The 20,811-nt window shown below is 36.1% G+C and overlaps 3 protein-coding genes across 3 annotated transcripts; 2 read left to right on the forward strand and 1 right to left on the reverse strand.

The window, feature by feature from the left end:
* Window positions 1-4,530: 4,530 nt before the first annotated feature.
* On the reverse strand, window positions 4,531-5,469 carry LOC140339955 (olfactory receptor 5AR1-like). Its single transcript, XM_072424883.1, has one exon. The coding sequence runs from the start codon at window positions 5,467-5,469 to the stop codon at window positions 4,531-4,533; it is 939 nt and encodes a 312-aa protein (XP_072280984.1).
* Window positions 5,470-7,561: 2,092 nt separating this feature from the next.
* On the forward strand, window positions 7,562-8,140 carry LOC140339956 (olfactory receptor 8U9-like). The gene has a single exon (XM_072424884.1). The coding sequence runs from the start codon at window positions 7,562-7,564 to the stop codon at window positions 8,138-8,140; it is 579 nt and encodes a 192-aa protein (XP_072280985.1).
* An 11,094-nt stretch (window positions 8,141-19,234) lies between these two features.
* Window positions 19,235-20,161, forward strand: LOC140339957 (olfactory receptor 13G1-like). The gene has a single exon (XM_072424885.1). The coding sequence runs from the start codon at window positions 19,235-19,237 to the stop codon at window positions 20,159-20,161; it is 927 nt and encodes a 308-aa protein (XP_072280986.1).
* Window positions 20,162-20,811: the final 650 nt, after the last annotated feature.

The raw sequence follows: 20,811 nt of genomic DNA on the forward strand, positions 1-20,811 counted from the left end.
ATTCTCTGGGATCTCCCTAGCAGATTGGAACTAAAAAAAATCTGCTTCAACAGTTCTATCCATTTGCAAAACTAAAATAATTTTTGTTGGATGTATACTTACATCCAAAGCTCAAACTGATACTTTAGTCTAGTCTCCCTAATTTCAGGATGACTCAAAAGTCCCAAATCATATGCTACTTACTAGAAGATGGAAAGATTATCATGCTGTTAAATATACACAAATGACTGAACATGCTTGGACATTTCTAAAATATTAGCACATGGTTGTGTCAGTTTACTGGCCCAACAATTTTTAATATTTTGCTGTGTGTCTCTTTATGATATTGTCTCGTGCAAACATTTTCAATATTAGCAGTGTGTAACATATTATTACATAATGTGTAATATTAATATCTATTATTTATACAGCTCCAACATATTATGCAGCTCTTTACATAGTCTATAGTCACGTCCTTCACAGTATACCTGTCCTTCAAAGGGGCTACCAGAGTCATATGTCATTAACACAATATTTTTGAGGGGAAACCTATTAATCTAAATGCATGTTTTTGGAATGCAGAAGGAAACCAGAGTACCCGGAGGAAACACACACAAACACAGGGAGAACCTGCAAACTCCATGCAGATAGTGTCCTGGCCAAGATTTGAATCTGGGTTAAATGAGTGTTAACCTCTGTGCCACAGTGCTTCTCAATATAATAAATACAATTGTAAAAATTAAAATAAACAAAAAATACCAGGGTTAATTCAAGAAAGAGCATCCAATGAAGTTGCACCAACATACCTGGTTTGGTCTCTGTAATTTTAGCTAGGTGTACAGCCTTGTCACAATACAGCTATGGTCTCCTTCTCACTGGCAGCAATTTGTGAAGTATTGAATTATTTATAAATATGTCTTCACTCTACACTACCTTTGTTTTATTCTTTGTGAAATGGTATTCCATGGGGTAGAAAAGTTGTTAACCATTAATTATGTTTTTTTTCACCAGCTCAAAACTTTTTAAACTAAACTTTCTAAAAGTGGAAATATAACTAACTTAGAAACCAGACATGTACAGTAGGATATGTAGCTGGAAATTCAGAGGCTCCCTGACATTTAACACCTGTCCTTATGACCTTCACTAGTGCTCATGTGATGAAGGTATTTCTAAAAAAAAAATCACAGCCTTGTACTCATTACAAGAGAATATGGACATATACAGTATGTATTAGTTTTATAACTCTTACTGAAACTATGGTAGCAAAATACCCCCATCCCTCCTTAGATCTTCACAGTGTGGCCCTTCCCTGTGCCACCTGGCCTTTTGCATTTAGCTCTTACTGTACATATATGTTCATATAGTTTCTGTCTCGGCATCAGATTCAATAGAATCTCTCAATGTTATCAAATCTGTAACAACAAAAAAACATTAGGGGAATTATCATTATACAGTAAAAGAGACGTTCTTAAAATATTTATTTTACAAAAATGTTAGTGCTTTTGTAATATTTTCATTTTTCAGGCTGATAATAATTGGGTTGTAGAATTCTTCATACATACAGGGTCATTTTTTAAATACATATTAAATGTTTGCACTAATACCACATTAACATTGGATATTTTCTTCAGTTAGACAGCCAGTAAAATAATCTTTTCCTAATAATTCCTAATAATCTACACAATTAGTCCACTAGTAATATTATGTAAACATGTGAGAAATAATTATGTTAATATATGTGTGAATAATGGGTAAGAACTGGAGCAGGGAAGAGCATTGATGCCCATAGCAAAGAAGTAGATTTTGTGCACTTTAGAAAATAAAGCAGCCAATAATGATGTAAAAAGACCATTCTTCAGATCATTCCGAGGGGCGGACATCACCTTTTTAAAGCTTAATTCAGGGTCAGAATGTACTTGTTGGCACAGTCATGTTAATCATTGTTCATGTCTTCACAAATGTCTAGCATTTATCAGCTTCATGTACTTCTGCGTCTTCTACTTTCCATTTTACCTCACATTTAGATGCAAATTCAACAGGGGGATGGCCACATGAATGTAATGCAGAAGTGCTTTCATTGATTTAACCTCCCTAGCGGTAACCCCGATTGTGACTCGGGGCAGAAAAAAGTTGCTAAAAGTGGTAACCCCGAGTCACACTTGGGCTTGGAACACCTATGGAAGTTTAGTAAATACAGCGCTTACCTGATCCGCCGGGGTCCCACACTGTCCAGCACCGCAATCTCGTCTTCTTTCTTCTTCCCGCTTCTGCATCCAATGAGTCACCGGGGGAGTTCCCAGTGAAGTCCCAGTGAAGTGCGTGTGTACGTCGGGCGGGGCGGGAAATTCAAAATCCATTTGTATTGCATTCAATACAAAATAACTGTATTGAATGCAATACATTGGATTTTTATGTGTAAAAGCAGTACATTGTTTTCAAGAACATTTATTTTACAGTATACATAATAGTATGAGTATAATGTGTATTTTATTTTTTAAATTTAAAGAAATATTTTTCTTTAAATATATTGATTTTTTAATTTATTCAATTTATTGTTTTCAAATGATTTTGTGTTTCAAACTTTATTATACTCATACTAATATATTATACTGTAAAATAAATTTTCATGAAAAACAATTTACCGCTTTTAGACATATAAAACCGAAAAGAAATGAACCACTAGGGAGGTTAAAGTAAGCATGTGATTTTTCTGCATTCTAGTCATGTAGTACTCCTTTTGTTGAATCTGCATGATATACTGGTTTATCTGGGCCAGACCACCACCTGCATATTCCAATGGAATATAGGATACATATCCATCTCACCCACCGGTAACATTGGGCCTGATTTAATAAAGCTCTCAAAGGTAAGAGAAGTGAACTTGAAGGTTTGCTGGATTGTCTAGGTTCACCAATGAAAGTGTATCTTCACCAGTCCTGAAGAGCTTTAATAAATTAGGCCCATTGTCTCAGGGAGACTGGAGATGAAGCTTTTTTATAGTTTTTTTTATACAAATAAGATTTTTTAATGATATTTTTCCTGTGTAAGATATGATGCTAAGCATTGTTTGAGAGCATATCACAACTATATGCACTAAATGTGGCCACAAACTGGTACAATCTCTTTTCATGAAGCTAATAGTAATAAAATATATTCAATTGCAACTCATGTCCAATCAAAGAAGTAAAAAAAAATCTGGTTCTTGTGATTGTGTTTCCAAACTAAGGAAGCCAAGTGGATGAGTAATGGAACACTTTCACTACTGCAGAGCAAGTCAAGTTGAGGCGACCCCTACTAATTATACTGTAACCGAGATCAAGAAAACCCTTTACAGATACTTTTGGAAATGTTTGGCTAATTTACTCTGGGTTTTATTTCTGTGAATCTTGATCTTCATTAAAGTAAATACAATGGTTGGATATTCAAAAATGTTTTACACACAGCTTGTAAAATCCAATAAGTTTCAAGCTGACTCATAGACCATTATCATAGTAGCATAGGTAAATATACAAAACTACTTCACAAAACAAATACTTCATTGACAAAAAAAAATATATATATATATATTTTTAACACCAGACACAATATTTGTGTATGTAAAGGAAAACATTGTCTTTGGTTGGCTCAGAGTTAACACACTCACCTTTGCAGCGCTAGGTCTGTGGTTCAAAACGCAGCCAGGACACTATCTACAATGAGTTTGTATGTTCTCCTTGTGTTTGTAAGGGTTTCCTTTGTGCACTCCAGTTTCCTCTCACATCGCAAAAACCAAAAACATGCTGTTAGGCTGATTAGCTTTTTCCAAAAAATTTACCTTAGACTGTATTAATGACATAAGGCTATGGTAGGGACATTAGATTGTGAGCCCCTTTTAGGTTCCGTTAGAGACATGACCATGGACATTGTATCACTTACTGAAGCTCAGGTAGTAAAAAACTTTATACTGCCTCCTTAGATTATCACAGTCTGGCCCTTCCCTGCTCCACCTAACTTTTTGCATCGAGCTACTACTGTGCATGTGCGCCACTTACTACACTTATGTTTGGTACATACACATGGTGGCCCCTATCCCTATAGAGGAGTATAGACAGGGTCAAGACCACATACTGAAGATGGTAAAGTGGAACTAATTTCTGCTTTTGAAATTTGTAAGCAGACAGGACTTAATTGCAGAAAGGGACTGTGCTTTTTCTCCTGGGAGATATCTGCTCCCCCTCTTATTTAGAAGGGCTTAATGATACCACAGTGAGCTCCCCACAACAACCAATTTTCCCATATGCATTCTTTTTGGGAGATTGAATGTGGAGAAGAGACCTTTGTCCCTTAACAAGACCATCTCAATGTTAAAGGCATTTTTCCTGGTAAGGTACAGGAAGGGGGACAGAAAAGTGCGAGAACCTTTCCCTGACCACCCAGAATGCAGCATGGCTGGATAAGGTTCTGATTGAAGATATGAATGTTGTCCCATGCTGCAAGGAAAGCTTTGGTTTTTTTGGAAAACAAAATGGTAATTAGAAAAAAAATCCCATGTATTCTTTTATTATTATTTTATTAAACTAGCTGAACTTTCAATTTTCTAAATGCACTTTTAATTTCCTGGTTCTTCAAGCTGTAGATTACGGGATTCAAGACAGGAATCAACACTGCGTAGAGAAGAGCAATAAACTTGTCATATTTCGGGGTGTAGCTTGTTGTGGGTCTCATGTACAAACAAATCATTGTCCCATAGAATATAACGACACAGGTCAAATGTGAGGAACAGGTGGAAAAGGCTTTACGTCGACCTTCTGCTGACTTTATTTTCATAATAGTAGATATAATGAATATGTAAGACACTGAAATAAGCATAAATGCAGCAAACACTATAAGGCCACCTTCTATGTAGTTTTTCAGTTCCACCTCAGAATTATCACTGCAGGAGATCTTCAGCAATGGAATTATGTCACAAAAGAAATGGTCAATAAGGTTTGAGGCACAATATGATAGTTTAGATATAAGGACCGCATGCCCACTAGGGTCTACAAATCCAACAGTCCATGCTGTGACTGCGAGGCCAGCAGATTGTTTCGGACTCATCAGAATGAAATAATGTAGAGGATGACATATGGCCACATAGCGATCATAGGCCATAGCTGCCAGCAGAAGGATCTCAGCACAGGCCATGGCTAAAAAAAAATACATTTGATATATGCATCCCCAAAATGAGATTTTGTTGTCTTTGGTCATTAGCATGTTTATTAATTTTGGCAAAATGCTGGAGGTGTACGCTATATCAATGACTGAAAGATTCATCAAGAAAAAATACATTGGCGTATGAAGATGAGAATTACAACAGATCAAACAAAAAATGCTGGAATTTCCAAATATGATGATAAGGTAGATAAAAAGGAATACAAAAAAAACTGGAAATCGAAGTTCTGGTATGTCTGATAAGCCTTCAATTGTAAAATATGCTGGGTTTGAGTAGAGTTTTGTGTAATTCTGATACATTTCTAAATTGGAAAAAATTAGCTTGATGTATACCTATTATATAATATTTGGTATAGCGTCACTAAAGAATGTATGAGCTGACAGGTGAAACCACAATAGCAGGGGGTCAGCTGGTGTGCAGTGAAGTAATAGCTTTTTCCTTGCATGGCTATTAGAAGGATGGGTGAAAAAATACCTATTTTACTGGTGGTTTTTTTTTGCAAAAGTGACCCAGTGGTGACCCTGCTGTGTTATTTTACAAAGTGAAGGAGGACCCCACCGAGTTGTCATGAAAAAAGTGTCCTTATATTCTATTGCTGTTCTGGTGGCAACTCAAATTTTTGGATTTATTCTCAATTTATTAACTGTGATAACAGCAATCAAGAAAATTAGAGAATGCATTTACTTAAGTGAGGCTGTTCACTTTGCAAAGTGAATTATCTATCTGTAAGGGGCAATTCACTGCTGACTTTAATACAAAATTCCCCTAAATCTTCATAACTAACAATGCCACATCCCAAATACAATATTACTTAAAACATCACAAAGATGAATAATTAATGGGACTTTGAAGGCATTATTCATCAACTAATCATTAACCAATATTATTGATGTTTGCTTACCTCTTCGCTTTAGTTTGGGCTTGGATGCTTGAAGTTATTTCTGAAGGATAATGATTGATGTAAAGCTGTCTGGATGACTGTTGTAAGTATGAGTTCTGAATACAATTTTATAGGAAAAGACTGTTGAATACAATTGGACTGAAATATGGTAATGTGTATCTATAGATCTTAGTTGACTCCTGAGGAAGTAGACTTTGTTCTGCGAAATGCGTCAAAAGCACAATTGTAAAAAAAATTGCCTATGGAAGTACAACTGTAATTCAACCGAGTTGCATTTTAAACTAAACCAATATTTTATTTTTCCTGTTGTAAAATAAATATTATTACTTTAATTTTATTAGTTGATGAGTTATGCCTTAAAAGTCCTGTTATTGATTCATCTTTGCGATGTTTAAAGGTAATCTTTGCAAAGTGTTTTTTTCACCACATTCACCAAGAATAATGACTTTTTATATAAAACTAATAGTTTGTAATAGGCAACAGCTCCACTTTTCTTTGACTGACTCCATGTTTTTTTATATTGCAGACATATTGCATTCTATGACTAAATGTAGCTTTGAAAAAGGCTGATCTTATGGAGAATTTAAATGAAACTCATCACAATTTGTCATGTCCATTCTGCCACTGTAAAATTGACCATGCAATATACCACCACCCTCCCACACCCCAACACATACAGCTGAAAACTGCTTTTGTCCTTATATTTCTTTTCTAACATCATGCCATGGTCCACTCACCACAAAAAACATCAGTTGTAATGCATACAGCGACCCGCATTTTTTTTTTTTGACCACACATACAATTAAAATAATGGTAACACAACAGAAAGAAAGGGGCAGAATCCAGCCACATGACTTTGACAGTCCTCCTGGTAGTGATATGATCACCGTAAAGCCTTATCATTTGGGACCTATGACTTGTATAAATAGTGGTATATCCAGCTACACCAAAATGTTTTATAAAATCGTTAAAATTGAAAAGAAATAATTTTTTGCAATTGATAACAATATTGAGTAACAAAATGTAAATAAATTGTCATACATATTGTCTTTGTTAAGTTACTTAAGTTTCTTTAAACTGGTGGTACATCTCACTAGACCAATATGCTTTATATATTTATTAAAACTTAATTTATTGTTTGTAACTGATAATAATACTAAGCAATAAAATGTAAATAAATGGGTATACATTTTTGAATAAATTACCTACCATTTGATCTTCAACTGCCAATAGAAAAAATATAACTGTTTCAAGATCATATACAATCATCTGCATTAAAAAATGCAAACATAGTACAAGTTTTTTTTTAATTTTATACTTGCATTAAAATTATTAACAAAAAAATATGCATTGATTCTTATGATCTTGGCAATATAATGAAAATGACTTACTTTTGGCTGAAGAAAATTCTTTTCAAGAAAAGGTGTCTGTATTTATGTTGCACTTAAGAAAGAGATCATTCACTTGGGGACTCTTTTTGGGGATTATTAATGGCATACGACCGATATTTAGCTATCTGTCATCCACTTAAATATTTTCTGTCAATGAGTTTAGTTCGTTGTGCAACACTTGCTACTATGGCATGGACCTTTAGTTTTGTAATTACAATAGGACATATTGTGTTAATTTCTAAACTGGTGTTTTGTGGTACACGATGTATCAATCATTTTTACTGTGATATTGCGCCTATACTTAAGCTTACCTGCAGCAGTACATTTGATGTTGAGATCATGAATTATATAGAAGGTGTTCTTATAACTTTTAATGCTTTCTTGTTCACCATAATATCTTACATGTTCATTATATCCACCATTTTAAAGATTAAAACTTCAGAAGGTCGTAAGAAAGCTTTCTCTACTTGTTCTTCCCACTTAACTTGTGTCATTATTTTCTATGGAACATTATTTTGTTTGTATATGAGGCCCACTTCCAGCTATTCTCCAGAAAGGGAAAAGTTTTTTGCCCTTTTGTCTGGTGTAATAATTCCTATACTGAATCCCATAATATACAGTTTAAAAAATCAGGAAATTAAAGTTGGAGCCAAAAATCTTAAAAGAAAAATTATGTAAAAAATAAAATAAAATCTGGAAATCTTTTTCAAAAGAATAATGATGTAATCTAAATGCAAATGACGTTTTGCTGGTATTGAGAAATATTTTAGGAAGCTTACTAATATTGTCTTTCTTTAGCAAATAAACATTATTATAGGGTTCTTCCGTAGAGTTTATTTTAAATGCTTTTGCCCTAGATTCACCCAGCTTTTACCTAAAAATTCAAACTTTTTTTGAAAAGCATTCAACTAGAAAAAATGTACAAATCATGACATTTTTTCATTGAACCTAATGTGAAAACATTTGTAAATCTGGGTTATACTGGCTTAATAACTTAGGAAAATATATAAACAGCACTATTATTCCATATAAAAAGTAACACTAAGCACTAAATATCCACTGCAATAGAACTCATAACATAGGCCAAACACAGAAACGGAGTCTATTGGTCCCTTGGAGTTTTAAAATGGGTCTGCTGTTTATTAAAAAGGATTTTGAGACCAGTAATCAGATATTATTTGAATACAGAAAGTTTTACACAGCATTTAATGCATTTTAGACATAAAGTAGGTATGTGGACTTTGCCAACAGTACGTCAGTTTGGTACCCTCAAAGAAAATAAATTGATTGGTGTTTGGTTGAATATAAAACTGTAACATTACAAAAAGCAAAATGTTAATGATAATAAAATTGGGCAGCACGGTGGCTCAGAGGTAGCACTCTTGCCTTTGCAGCGCTAGGTTGCAGATTCAAATCTTGGCCAGGACACTATCTGCATGGAGTTTGCAGGTTCTCCCTGTGTCTGTGTGGGTTTTCCCCCACATCCCAAAACATACAGTGAGGTTAATTGGCTTCTCTCCAAAATTGGCCTTAGTCTGTATAAATGACATATGACCACTGTAGGGACATTAGATTGTGAGCCCCTTTGAGGGACGGTGACATAACTAAGGACTTTGTACAGCGCTGCGTAATGTGATGGTGCATTATAAATACTGTATAATAATAATAAAAATAGTGGTGATCAAGGTAAAGTTTGTGCCCATTGACAGCAATTATTGTAGCTGCTAGTTACCATGTTACCAGCTTTTCTTTGCATACAGCAGCTTTAACAATAAGAGGAGAAATGAAGCAATTTGACAGTGCACATAGTAAAATAAAAACTTTTTGCAAGTCAACCATAATTTACAGCTATTGAACTGACACTAAACTCATGCTTACAATATTCTTGAAATTTAAGATATACAAACTTGGTATTAACCATGCAGCTCTGACATATAGAATAAAAGTTCACATATTTGCTTTTGCTGGAGTGACCCCTGGCTCTCCCTGCCTCTTTTCTCTCTCTTTTTTCTAGCTAACTGTTCTTTACTGTATGTCTATTTTTGAGCTATACTTTCTTCCTTAGTTTTGCTTTCTTCAAATTTTTTATCTGTCTGCCCATACCTTTGTTTTTCATGTATGTCATTTTAGTTTTTTCTTTGAAATCTCAGTACAATGTAATGATTATGATATATGTTTTCTCAATTTGTTTGGGGAAGAGCTTTGTTGCCCACTTTCCTTCCCAACCTCCTTTCTTTACACTCTATGATCTAAACCTATGTATAATGGCAACAACTGTATTGTAGATCATTTTAATGCTGATGACTTTTGTTTGCCTTAAACATCTGTTCTATGTGTAGTCTAGGGCTCATTGTAATGAATCTTACACTTGCTTATATTTAATTTTTCATTGTGATGTTTTCTATATTTTGTTTGTACACCTATTTTTTTTTTCTAATAAAAGTACACATATTTGGGGTCCATTTATTCAATTAGTATTATCATTGTAATATTAAGATTCTAAAAGATTCCACAAACAAACCATAACTATGAAGGTTTTCGTAAGAAGGGACATATGGAATCAAAGAGCCCCCAACCAAAATTGTAGTAGAGTAGATTCTTCTAAGAACAAGTTATTTAAATGCTTCATGCTATCATATTAGCCAAAAAACGGTCATTCTTTTTTTTTATGATAAAAAAAAATTTACCAACAAATATACATTCAAACCCAATATCGTATAATGCACAAACACTCTTACTGTTTGGGTCACAAGCCCTATTCCAGTGTTTCTGGAGGTTGCTAGGAGGTTGCTAGGGTTTGAGCAATGAGCAATTTAGAAGCTCTCAGGTTAGTTTAACTGACACGAATGATCATTTTGACTATCTGTAAGGGTGACATTTTTCCCACTGGCCAGCAATGTGAGAAGCATTATTCCTACTAACCATGACTCTAATGTACTCTTAGATAAAAAGCCAGAGTCACCAAATTCAATATATTATGCTTGTTTACAAATCAGTCACTGAGAGAACAGACTTTTCCCTTAAAGGTTATTTCCAATCCTTTTTTATATTTCATACTAGAAGGTTCTAGTTATTCAATGCCCTCGACAGGGCAACTCAACTCAGAAGCCTCCCTGGCAGCAGCCTTCTACAATAATGCGGGTAGACAGGAGGCTTTAATGACTTCTGCTGGTGTGGGCTGGTGGGCAGCCTTTTCTCAGGGGGCAGGGGTCCTTCGCCCTTTAGATCTGTGGCATATGTTGGCAGTTTAACCAGGGAGTGTGCAAGTTTGGCAGCTCCTGTCGTTTCAGGCATGAATGTGGAAGATATGGAGGAGCACACAGTACAGCTAGATGTTTCAGGCTCAGCAGGGGCCTGGCCCTGGGGGGACATTGCTTGAAAAAGCCGGTGATAGTGGAGTCCATGTGGCCATTTCTAAGTAGGTACCTGAATATGGAGGTGGCTGGCTTGTTGGAGGAGGGGTTTTTGGTGGTCTTTCAAATCCCGTGTTATCTGACAGAGCCGCCAACTGTGGCACAGAATTTGAAGTCCACAAGTTTAAACCCTGAGGGGAAAAACTGAAGAAGGAGGTGGAACTGGGTCGTATGGGGGACCCTTCTAGTGGGCACTGGTTGAAGGTTTGGTGTCGCCGCTGGGGGTTGTGCCAAAAAAGGAGCTGAAAAAGTTCAGGCTCATACATAATTTGTCATTTCCGGCAAGGGCCTTAGTGAAAGTAGCCATTGACCCCGCGCTGTGTTCGGTGTTCTACACGTCTTTTGGTTGCGCGCTCAAATGGGTTCGCAGATACAGACGGGGGAACTCTGCTGCAAAGATTGATTAAGTTAGCGTTTCAGCTGCTGCCAGCTTACTAGGATACCTAAAGGCTTTTGGGCTGCCAGTGGGAATGGAAGATTTTTGTAGACAGGTGTTTGCCTATAGGGTGCTCTTTGTTGTGTGCTTTATTTAAAAATTTAGTTCACGTATTTTAGAGTGGGCAGTCAGAGATGTGGCCCGGATGAACTCAGTAATACATTACCTTGACGTTTGCTTGTTCATTGAACAGCCAGGTAGGCTGACCTGTCGGGTGCTGTTGGCAACATTCCAATTCCTGGCAGAGAGGTTTATGGTGCCGGTGGCACCAGATAAAATGGAGGGCTGTCAACTGAACTGGTGTTCATGGGCATCACCATTGACATGTTGACCATGGAGTGTCAGTTGCTGTCTGACAAGTTGGAGGCACTAAGAAAGGTGGTAACACTGGTGCGGGACTGCGAGATATGTGGCCTTTTGGAAAGGGGCATGGAGTGCGGAACCATGGCCAGTGGAATAGAGAGACGCAAGATTGTTGACTAATTTGGTGGCGTTGGAATTGTTCCCCATTGTGGTGGCTGTTGAGATTTTGAGGGAAGGGTTGGCGAATAAAAGAATCTGTTTTTGTTGTAATAACATAGAAGTTGTGCAGCCAGTTAATTCGTGTTTGGGCCTCATCACTGCCAGGTGTTAGACTGTTGAGGCACTTGGTGTTGCAGTGTTTGACATGGAATATTGCAGTATGTGCTGTTCATATTCCAGGAGTAAATAATACAATTGCAGGTTCTTTATCTCGCTTTCCTTGGGAGCATTTCCATCAGTTGGCCTCTGGAGCATTCCTTGCCCCAGGGCCTTATGAAAAATAGCCTTGGAGTCGTAGCTGGGATGGTAAAGCGGTCCCTGAGTCAGACAACATGGAAGGCATATGCAGCAGTATAGGAGGAATGGTGGGGTTTTTGTGCAGAGTGTGAGGGAGCACAATGAGAGGAGGAATTGTCTACCTTTGGTAGACAAGAAGGTGGCAGGGCTGACATTTTTGTTTACAATTTTAGGTATGAGGGATCTTACTAAACAATTTATTATCAGAGAGGCTTTTAAAGGGATTTAGGAAAGGAAGGGGGATGGTAGATAGTAGGAGGCCAGTCTCTTTACCGTTGTTGGTGGCATTATTAAGTAAACTGGGGAGGGATTGGTTATTCAGCTTATTAGGTGTTGTTGTTTGGAACAGCATTTGTTTTGGCATTTTTTTGAGCATTGGGGAATTGGTGAGTCTGGCCAGGAAGCAGTGGGGGGGGTTTACTATGGGGGCATGTGGTTTGGTCTGGGGTTGAATTGTGGATAGCTAGGTCAGAAACAGATCAGACGGGTAGGGGGTTTAGGATTAGATTGGCTTGTGGAGGTGGAGGTTTAGCTTGTCCAGTGGGGACGGTGAAGGAATTTTTGCAGAGGCGGCCGAGGGTGGAGGGTCCTTTTTTGGTACATGAGGATGGCTCGGCTTTGACATGGTATCAGTTTCTGGCCTTTTTTTTAGGCGGTGTTGGTGGAAGAAAGGTTGGATGGAAAAGACTTTGCCTCTCATTCATTCCAGGTTGGAGGCAGCTAGGTGGGTTTAGGGGTAGACAAGTTAAGCGCATTGGAAGGAGGGAGTTTCTTTTTGTATATAAGGCTACATTTCCGTCCGTAAGGATAGTAATTGGCTTGAAGGAGTTATAGATAGAGTACAGGTAAGAAGGGTGGGTTTGTGGCCTGATAGTCAGCAGCTGGATATCTCGAAATGGTGCTTTGTTGGATTGGAGTGCATTGGAGCAAGGTGCTGCAGGAGTTTACTTGTTTTTTGTGGTAGGATAGACAGCCTGACATTTTGGTTTTGCACGCAGGACTTGCTGTTCACCAGATATATGTCGGATCAACAGCAGTTTGTCTACTTACCTCGCTTCTAGCTGCTCTGTCCAGGCCTTGGAGGTAGAGGCATCGCTAGACTTTTCAAGCTGATTTATCTGCACCTGCCAGCCTGCCTGTTAGCCTCACTATATAAGCTGTGTTCAGACTGACACTCCTTGCCTTTGCAATAGGTGAGTTTACCTTAGGCTCCAGCTTGTGTCTATTTCTAAGTGCTAATTCCTAAGTGCTAAATTTTGGTACTAGGTTTCATCTGCAGTCAGCTGTTCTCTGCAAGGGTGTGTCCGAGGGCTGCAATCTGGGCGCTGTCTACAGCAAAGTCCATCACTCCTTGCCGGGAGCTCCGGTGAACACCGAGCGGTTCCTTAGACTCTGCGCCTCAGCTCATACCTCTGCCAAATGTGCAGATTGCACAGAGGGTCCACTTCCTCATACCTGTGGCAAATCCATGACAGTCATTTTATCCACAGTACAAATGTATTCATGGTTTTCACTCCAAACTAACACTTGACCCCCCTTGTTGCCTTTGTCCCATTTTTGAATGCCAATTTGTCACATATTGGTATTTGAATGGATTATGTAAGTTTTCCTTTCATAAAGAATTTGTCATTTTTTTTTGATAGTCTGACATTTGCTGCATAAGCTTTGGTATTATTTTAACATACTTCATTTATGTGGATCTGCCACTATTCTACAGAACTCCACAATTCATGTTCATTTGTAGTAGTGTTAAAAGTTTGTTCCCATTGTACTTTGCCTTGTAGTGCTGGCGGATCTTTATACTTTTAAGTAAACACGTGTTAATAAAAAACCGGTGAAAAACACATGCCAAAAAAACCCTCTTTGTTTTTTTCTTCCTATGATATCACATGTATATATATATATATATATATATATATATATATATATATATATATGCATGTATGTACATAAATTAATGCACATGCAGTAAAACAAACAATATAGACATAAAAAGAAAAGCTTATCCAAATGATGAGGTGCAGGTTCTTCTCTTCAAAAAGTGTGGCTGACATGTTTTTCAACTGAAAGAACACACTTTTTTTTGGCGCGCAACAATACCTGAGATATTAGTATTTAAATGTGAAAAAAATAAATAAAAACACATGTAAACTCACACATCCATATATTTAAAAAATAGCCCAAGAAATATTGCATTAAAAAGATACTTACAAAAACAGTACATTATTTGGACCCATCAAGGGTGAAAAACTGGACTAGAAAATATTTATTTAGAACAAACAAATAAAGGTTGTAATAAAGACATTTTTGCAATGAAACAATATGTCTACAAACACAATAACATAGCATTCACATAACTTATTCATTGCAATATGGACATTAAAACATTCAAAGTGTAAAAACAAAAACAACTATTGTGCTAAAAAGTAACCTGTAATCTTAAAATATAGCAACATAGATTAGTATAACCCACCGAACAAGAACCCCCACCCCCTCCTTCAAGACCCCACAAAAAAAAGATAAAGAAAAAAGCAAGTCAGACAACGCCCTTATATATGCGCGTCCTTATGCGCACAGCTGTCACAAATTGGGCTGTAATTGGAACATGCGCAGTCCATAAAGTTTGGCTTTTTTTTTCTGGGTTGGTCATTCCATAATCAAATATTACTACGATCCTTTAGATTAGACTTTGTACTCCAGTAAACATCTAATAAAATACTTAAAAAAAAATATATATACATATATTTATATATATTATTATTATTTTTATTATCATTAATTTCATTATTATTTAATGGTAACAAAGAGTTGTATGCCATTTGAAAGAATAGTTTGCACGCCTATCCTGTCGTATATGTGTGCCTAGAAGTGCTACATCATTTGAGTTCATAAATGTTGGGAGAATACACCACTAATTATGAGTGTATTGCGTGGTATATTTTATGTTCAGTACTATATTTCCTACATACAATTAGGACAGGGAAGTTTACCACTGGGGTATATCCCCTTTTCTTTTAATTGCACTTGTTAATCTCTTAGGAACCAAAAAATGATTATTGCAATTTTTCAAGAAGAAGTTTTGTCTATTCCTGCTATATACATGACTTGAGCTGCTCAATAGTCTTTGGTTGCCATTGTCTGATTCTCCTCTTCATAATGCAACAGTCATTTTCAATAGATCTTGATTCAATAGATTCAAAAGATCTGGACTGCAAGGACAGTCAAATACAAAGCCACTTTTATAATTTGTGCAGAAAATGGCTTGGGATTGTTCTGCTGAAATAGACTTGGAATTCCTGGCTTATGTCCAGCTAAAATTGCGGTGTAAGCTTCTGCATCATGCTATCATATATATATATATATATAGAACCCCATGCCATGGGCACTGATGTACTCCCTTACCATCACAGATGCGGTTTCATTGATAACAGTCTGGATGGTCTTTGACACATAGAATCCAATGTCTTGTTTTCCCCACAACAAGCTGAAACCTAATTTCTTGCCTTCCTCTTTGAAAAATAAAGGGGGCACTTCTTGATGCACTGTTGCTGTTACTAGTTAATCTGCTATTTAAGGAACCTTACAGAATGGTACTTGGCTAAACTTTATAGTCTTGCTTTGCCTTTGTCCCAACTTTTTTGGAGTGCGGTGTAGGCATAAATTTCTAAATTTGTTTATGTTTAACAAATAGAAGTAAGGCTGTCTCTGAAAACATTAAAACCCTTTTTGTCATTTGCCTGTTAAACAAAAGTTCAAGGGAATTAACAAATTATAGATTTTAGTTTTTATTGCATTTTTAGAAAGTGTCCCATTTTTTGGAAAAGGGGTTTGCATATATTTGTATGTATATACTGTGTTCATAGATGTTTAACAATAATGCCCCCTGGTAAAGCCTCTAATTTTGTGATTTGGTACATTATTGTAGTCTACAGAGAAGACTAAGGAAGAGCTTCATTTTGCCTGCAGCTGACCTCAATTTAGGCATAATTAGGAATAATTACTGAACCAAAAATAAAGGACTGTTTTCCAATACTAAAAAATATATACTGTTGTTTTAAATAGTTGCATTTTAGGAAGGAATCAATTAGCGAGGACATGTAAAGTAATAAAATGTCTACTTTATGTTTTATTATTAAAATGAAATAAATATAACATGGTAAAATAAACTCAAGTAAACTGCTAATAAGAAAAAAGAAAGCAGCTAAGAAAAAAAGTTTTCTGTGATCTTAGTACTTAATATTAATGTAACTTTTACTACTGCAAAATAAACTTTGAGTTATTAATTTCCATCTCTTGAGGTTTTCTGTCTCTTGTACTATATAGAAGAGCCAAACATTACCACAACGTAATATGCAGTCTGTTTTATTTGGTAAAGCATTCCCATGTTTATTTGGTTTATTTATTTATTTGTTCACACTTTTAAAACGTACTTTTTTCTACCTTTGAATGAATATGAGATATCAAACAGAAGGTATTATTACTTTTTGTGACATGTGTTCTGTGAACTTGTTGCTCAATTATATTGAGATTGCCCATTAATATATTCCAGGTTTCATATTTTTATTTTTTGATAAAAGAAGGGTATGCTGCACGTTGAAACATTATTTTTTCAACTGAAAATAAAAATCTTTCATCTTTATACGCTCTTATCTTCACAAACTAATATATTTCTCATCCATTTTAAATCTATTACCGCTCATTTTTTAAATGGTAAGTTTTGAATACAGACAACACACTTATACTAGAGAAATGTAGAAGGCTGAATCTAGGTAAGGTGTTTTATTACTGATAATCATATAAGATTATACAATATAGATTATAACAAATAGTATCGCAGCTGATTTGTCTGCACTCCAGGTTTAATTCACAAAGCTTTGTCACAGTGGGGATGATTTGCTAAAGAAGTTTAGATTTTTACCTAACTATTGTCAATATCTGTTAACCATCCCTCGCAAAGCGATAATTTACTGTTCTAAGTATACAGTTTAAATGTGTTAATAAATCAACCACAATATCTTTATTTTAGAAGTGTGGAAGAGATAAATATATACTATTGATTGAATGGATGCAGAAGACAAGCATAGCCATTTCTACACACAGATCACCAAGGCCTGGGACACTACTTAGTGGTAAGGGCATGGATTTCACATACCTTTTATGGAAACCAGCAAAGATGGGGGACAGAACAAACAGAAGACTAAATTTGGCCTACCAGGCCTTTTTTGGGGGGCACACCATTCCCCAGGCTAAGGTGACAGGCAAATAAAATACAGATAGTGTATTTTTACTCTGAATCTCTTGCCAGTCTGTCAGAAAGCCCCTAAACAACCATGGTTGGGGCACAAAAAGGGTTTTCTGACCCTCTCTCTTTTTTCGTGACCCTAACAACCAGGTCCACAAAAAATCCTGACCTTGAGGGGCACTTTTGGTAGACTAGTAGGTATAGCATGGAATACCAGCTTCTCAACAGATTGGCATAGATGTATTCAGTAATATATGTGTGTGTTTGTACATGAGGGTATTGTGTTTATCTACGGAGAAGGTTAGATTGGGTTGTCCTTTCTCCAGCAAAATTACTAGAATTGGTCCTGGTTCTAACATACATTATATTTGAACATTATGTTTTTATATAGCACCAACAAATCACACTGTCTAAAAAGTCCATACTCAGTTACCCTAAGAGGAGCTCACAACCTAATGGTTCAACTATAGTGTAAGGACAACTTTGTGCAGAAACCATTAAACCTACCAATATGTTTATAGGATGTGGAACGAAACCCATGTAAATCATTGAGAAAGTACAAAACCATAAAAATAGTTTCCAGACAAAAACCTAGAATCCCAGTACCAAGTCAAGAGTGCTACCCACTGAGCCACCATGTTGCCATGTGCCAAAATAAACATTAGCCTTGCAGAGGAACATTCATATAAATATGATTAATCATTTCAGCTAAATGTACAAGTTTATTACAAATGGGTAATAACAGAAAAAGGACAAAACGTATAAATCTATTCATCGTCTTCGCATCAGATTAATATTAACGTAATAATTAGACAACAGAGACTGTTGATCCTGGAAATATCGGATCCAAGGATAAGGAAGGAATTTTTTTCCCTGTTAGGGAAATTGAATCAGAGTTTTTTTTTGCCTTCCTCTGGATCAACTTCATATGTAGGGTTTTTATCTGGGATATGTTTAATTCGCTAGGGGTAGAACTTGATGTACTTTTTGTCTTTTTTTGACCTTACTAACTTTGTAACTGATACTTGATAAATGTTTCTGCAAGCAATAACTCTCATGCTAGTCCTAAAAGCATTCTAATAAATAAGACTAAATATTGATTTTTTTGCATATGGAGTAAGTAATTTATTTTAGTTCAAAGTTTGCAGTTCAGATGCAAAGCACAAATGTTCTGCTAAATTGCTGTGCTTAATATCATGACATTAAATGAACCAACACTTATCAAACAACAACTTACAGATTACATGCTAAACGTAAAGGTGTTTCTTTCATATAAAATGCCTTGAATATGGGAAATTTCAGACATGCAGGAAACTGTTGATGTGGTTTGTGGCACAGCTCCTAGATGCAACCGTGAGCGGCCAGCCACTTTCATTGACATGAAAGGAGATGTGTTGCAACCGTAATTAAATATTACTAATTAAAATTGCTATTTAAATAATAATTTATTTTTGGGAAAGGAGCGTCTGTGTGGAATCTTGATGTCTTTTTTAGGATAAAAAAATAAAATAAACCCATATATTCAAAGCAGAAATGGAATATTGAATTTGAAGCAGTAAGTTGCTGGATTTTCTACTGAAGAAATGTGCTGGTCATTCAGTTTTTGGATGAATTATTGTAATTGATTTACTTAAACAGTAGGCAATTCACTTAGATAAATGAATGTCCACCTAGCATAAGGTGAGGCCAAATTTAATTCAATTATCTGATCATATGCAAGAAAAAAATGTGCCACCAATGACCAAGGGTTTGGTATACAAGTTATTATTTATTGTTTTATAAAACACACAAAGTATGGTAAAAACGTAAATATAATATTATCTACTTTCTTTCCAGATCATTTCCAGGAATCCCTATTTATTATGAATTTGAAATATAACATTACAGGGTTTTTAATCCAAGGTCTGTCTGACATCCCAGAACACCAAATTCTAATCTTCACCATATGTCTGATCATCTATATCAGTATTGTAATTGGGAATTTAAATATCTCTGTAATCATTTTAGGAAATTCGCGCCTGCATACACCTATGTATATATTTTTAATGAACCTCTCAACTATTGACATCTTCTATGCTTCTAACATCCTTCCAAACATGTTGAACATGCTACTCATACAGAACAACACAATGTCCTTTGTAGGATGTATGATTCAGATGTATTTGTACATATCTTTAACTACAGCAGAGATCCTTGTGCTGGAGGTCATGGCATATGATCGTTATATAGCTATCTGCCACCCTCTTCACTATTCAATTCTAATGAGTTTACGGCAATGTGCTGGAATGTCCATTGCCGTGTGGCTATTAAGTTTCTTGGTTACCATTGGAAATACTGTCCTTATATCCAGACTGTCATTTTGCTCATCCCATCTTATTGACCACTTTTTTTGTGACATTATACCTTTACTAAAACTAAGCTGCAGCAGTATATTTAGTGTGGAAATTATGAATTACATTCAAGGAATTTTGTTGACATTTATGTCATTTCTTCTAACTATAATATCCTATATTTTCATTATCTCTACTATTCTGAAAATAAAATCCATTGAGGGCAGACGTAAAGCTTTTTCTACGTGTTCCTCACATCTAACCTGTGTTGTACTTTATTATGGAACTTTAATCTGTTTATATATGAGACCCACATCAAATTATTCACCAGATCGTGATAAATTTTTCTCTCTTCTCTATGTTGTCTTGATTCCACTGTTGAACCCAATTATCTATAGCTTAAAAAATTATGAATTTAAAGTTGGGTTTAGGAAGCTTTTAAATGGCATGGTATATTAAAATGACTGATTTTGAGTGTTTGAGCTAGATTTTGTATTTGTAATAATGCAACATTCAAAAAAATGTTGTATGTTAAAACAATTTAAAAGAGAAGAGAGGGGAGAAAGGGAAGGAAGAGGGGAAGGGGAAGAGCAAGGGAGGGGGAAAAGAGAAAGGCACTAAGGGAATATTTACAAAACCATTTAGTCTCTAAAGAGATTTCACTGGTGCCATGACTCGACAAAGAGACATAGAAAAGGAAAGAGAAAAAGAAGGATCTTTTTAAGGCACCTAGATATTAGACTTTATATGGTAAAAATATATACTTTATTTTTTTCATCATATCTTTAAAAAAAAAAATTCGGGGGGTGTGGCCGGAAGCGGAAGCGGATGGTAGCTTTTGCCTGAGGCTCTGAAGCGTGGTCGTGCACCGGGAATTACAGCGGCTATTAGCAAGCTTTCTTTCTTCTTATCTTCACTCCTAAGCATACTGGGGACCATTTTTTAGCGATGGCCAAGCGGAAAACCGGCTCCACACCGCGGAAACTGACAGAATTCTTTGCAGCGTCGGATCAGCATGGCCAAGATGGCGCTGGTGGGCGGGCTTCCAGACACAGCAAGAATATGAATGGCTTTAGTGACCATACGGACGGAGCTGTATCTAGAGGAAG

Source organism: Pyxicephalus adspersus, chromosome 10, assembly GCF_032062135.1.
Source record: "Pyxicephalus adspersus chromosome 10, UCB_Pads_2.0, whole genome shotgun sequence".
Taxonomy (NCBI): Eukaryota; Metazoa; Chordata; class Amphibia; order Anura; family Pyxicephalidae; genus Pyxicephalus; species Pyxicephalus adspersus.